Source organism: Cynocephalus volans, chromosome 13 (assembly GCF_027409185.1).
Source record: "Cynocephalus volans isolate mCynVol1 chromosome 13, mCynVol1.pri, whole genome shotgun sequence".
Classification (NCBI taxonomy): Eukaryota; Metazoa; Chordata; class Mammalia; order Dermoptera; family Cynocephalidae; genus Cynocephalus; species Cynocephalus volans.
Genome location: NC_084472.1, coordinates 1,633,645 through 1,637,170, shown reverse-complemented (window position 1 = coordinate 1,637,170; position 3,526 = coordinate 1,633,645). Strand labels below are relative to the sequence as shown.

The window sequence follows — 3,526 nt, the reverse complement described above, 5'->3', positions numbered from 1 at the left end:
AAGATCTTTCCAAGCAAAAAAAGGTTAAAAAAGAAAGGAAATGATTAACAGATTTGAATGACACAGCCATTTAGTGTCAAGTGTTGGCAAAGGCTCAGGGAAACAAACCTCTCAAGAACTGCTGGTGGGAACAAACAGGCATAGTATTTCTCAAGGACGATCTGAATGAATGTGTCGAAAGTCTTTAAAAAGTTTACACTCTTTGATTCAGTAAGTCAATGTCTAGGAATTTTTCCAAAAGAAATAATCAGAGAGATAAAAAAAAATTACTTACAATATTGAAAGACTGGAAAGAACATAAATGTTCGATAATATACAAATGTTCAACAATACGGGACTGGTAAATAAATACAAAATATTTATATAATAAAATACCATCTGGCCTTTAAAATAGTGTTTAAAAGAATAATGATAAGAATATTCTCAGAAAATGTTAAATGCAAAATAAAAAGTTAATAACACGCACAAGATGATTCTAAATTTATTTTGACCTGTGAGAGACACACACGCATACAACGCACATACATCTGGAAGAAAACAACAAACTAGTGGTTATGTTATTACTTGGTGGGAAAATTGGTGGGGGGGACTTTAATTGTCCATTACTAGCAGCTAACAGCATGCTAACTGATAGACTGGGCGAACTCTCACTCAGTCTTCAAGACTCAGCTCAGTTGCCACCTCTTCCAGAAAGTCCTCCTATATTAGCCTCTCTTCCCATATTATACTAGGTGCCCCTCCCTTGCGCTAGACTCTGGGCATAGTCTCCATGGTATTCTTTATCTCTGCATCGTACTCTCTGAGTTGATTCACTAAATCCCACCACACTTTGAACTGCCTGTGGTCAGAAATTCGGGTGCTTCACTTTTGTATCCCCAATGCCAATCTGTGTAGCATCTAACAGGTTTTCAAAGTCAGAATTGCTCTGTGAATTTAAAAGCCAAGGAGAGAAATGTTAACAAGGGTGAGCAAATACCGGTAGAGACATCTCTCTTCTTACCTTGGCCAGCAGGCTGGAGACATGTTTAATTTCACCATTCGCCTTTAGTAATTCTTGTCCGAGCTCGGTGCAAGAAAGTTCCAGTTCCTCTTTCTCAGCTCGAGCTACTTTCAGCATCTCTTGAACTTCACACCTCTCTGCCATCTGCCCCATGGTACTGGTCTCCATGGCTTTTGGCTTCTGACCCTCCAAATGAGCCTTCAAAGACACATTCTCCATCCTCAACCCTTCCAAGGTAATGCTACATTCTTCCAGAGTCTTGGCCATCACACTGTTATTACGCTGTTCCAGTTCCAGAAACGCGTTCAGTTTTTCATTTTCTTCTTTCAGGTGTTTAATCATTTCTAAAGCTCCTTGGTTTGCTTCCTCGATCTTCTGCAAGCCACAGGTCAGCTGCTGCTGAATGCTGAGCAGCTGCTCTCTTTCACAGCGGCCCTGTTCAAGAATATCTGTGCACTTCTGCTCTAGTTCAAGGATTTTTCCTTCTTGAATGTTGGGCTCTTCATTCTTTACTCGTTCTTGCAAAAGATTTATCAGCTTCTCGTTTTCCTGACTTAGCTGCTCTGCCCTCTCTCGATGCTGATGAAAGGATGTCTCTAAAATCGTCTTCTCATCCACCAGTTTCTCATTCTCAGCTGTCAGTTCCTGCACCATTTGCTGCTGATCTGATAACTCTTGCAGAGTAGCCTGTAGTTCTTCTGCGGTGCTGTGGTGATTTTCTTCCATCTTTTGTATCTTCTCTGTGAGGGAAGCCAAGGACAATTCGCTCATGTTGTTAGGGGAACTCCCAGTGGTAGAACACCTGGAGCTCTTAAAGGGGTTGCTAGTGGAAGACAGGGGCCTAGAGGGTGTCTCTACTGTAATGTGCTCAAAATCAGAGGCATCTCGTGACAAAGAAGCTTTGGTAACAGCACTACTTGAAGAATCCGATGTCTGTAATGCATTTTCATGTACATGTTTTTTATACTCATCGCTTTCACTTGACAATTGAGTTCCAGTTTGGCCTCCGAAGCTTGACTCTTGAATTAAGGATATCGGGCAGCTGCTGTCACAGGTGTGACTAGCTGCCTCTTCTGAATTTGGTGACTGCTCAAGATAAGTCAGTCTCTCCTTCAAGGCCCGGTTTTCCTCCACTATATCAGCAAGCTCTTTCTGAAAGTTTTTGTTCTTCTCCTCAAGAGCTCTGATCAAAGGTTCTGTGTGGCCTGGGGACACAGATGTTCCATCTACATTTGGGTCTGAAGCATCACTCCCTTCAGTGCTCAGATCCCTTTCCTCTTTGCATTTCCTTAGTTCACTTTGAAGCTTGGTAATTTCATTGTCTTTTGCTTTGGCATCTGCCAAAAGTTCCCGAACTTGGGACTCAAGCACAGCCTTCTCCGCACCTTCATTCTCTTGCTTGGGTTTTGTGAAAGTGCTCCTTGGGGGCTTGACAGGGGGGACGGTCCTGGAAGAAGTTGGACTGGACACTGATTTCCTGGGATTGGAGGGTCCGTATGGCACAGACCTCTCTTTTGAGTTAGTTACTGCAAGTTCCCGTGGAGCTGGAATGCCTATCCGTTTGGTTGTTGTAACAGTCCCTAAAGACAGAAGAAAAAAATGGAAAAAAAAAGCAAGCACTTTTATAAATGAGACCCAAATGACTTCGAATCACAGGACATCGTGGACAATGTGGCCATTGCCTTTCGTCCACTTCCTCTTCCTCTAGATACCTGCCCAGTTCTGACTGGGGTTTCTGTACCTCTTCATAGCCTGTGCTTCAGGGGTCACCCGACTCCCAGCCTGAGCTACTCGGAATAATCCCACCCCAGCCACAGTAGCTAGTTCAAGGCAGGGGCATACACCTTGACTAACATCAATGATGCACAAGAAAACATATTCCAGGCAGCTTCTAAAACTGCCCAGATAAAGGAGTGAGAAAGCATGTGAGAGGAGGGATGGCTGGCAACCACTCTGTGCTCACAAGAGGAAGGTGCAACTCAGACAGCAGGGTAAAGGAGGGAGCCAAATTCTTAATGGTATTGTTGAGTTGCTAAATCAAATCAACTCTGAAGCTTGGCCTGTTGTTAGCCTTCCAGTTATGCAAACCAAAAAATGTCCTTCACATAAGTAACCTTCTCTTTCTGTAACTTGCAACTTAATGTAAAGAATCATACTAATGACTGCATTGAAATACTTACATTTACCAACAAAAAAACAGACTGTAAGGCTGGATAAAGTAACACGACCCAATTATATGCTGCCTACAGAAAACCCACTTCAAATAAAATTATAAAGGTAGCTCAAGAGTAAAGGAATGGAAACATAACTTATACCATATAACGATGGTATGAGGTATGTTATCAAATGAAATGCAAAGGAAAATGAAAGCTAAAGTGTCCATATAAATCAAACAACAGGCGTTTCTGACCTTAGATTAAGGAAAATTCTATATAGATAAAGAGGGACATTACATAATAATAAAAGAGGCAATTAACCAAAAAGATATAATGATCCTTAATGTGTATACACCTAACACTAGAGCCT

General features: G+C 41.9%; 1 protein-coding gene across 1 annotated transcript; it reads right to left on the bottom strand.

The window, feature by feature from the left end:
• Positions 1-844: 844 nt before the first annotated feature.
• LOC134362132 (cytospin-B-like) lies at positions 845-2,749 on the bottom strand. The gene is made up of 3 exons (XM_063077459.1): positions 2,713-2,749; positions 977-2,580; positions 845-925 (listed from the first exon to the last, which is right to left on the bottom strand). Exons 1-3 carry the CDS (start codon positions 2,747-2,749, stop codon positions 845-847), a joined length of 1,722 nt encoding a protein of 573 aa, XP_062933529.1.
• Positions 2,750-3,526: the final 777 nt, after the last annotated feature.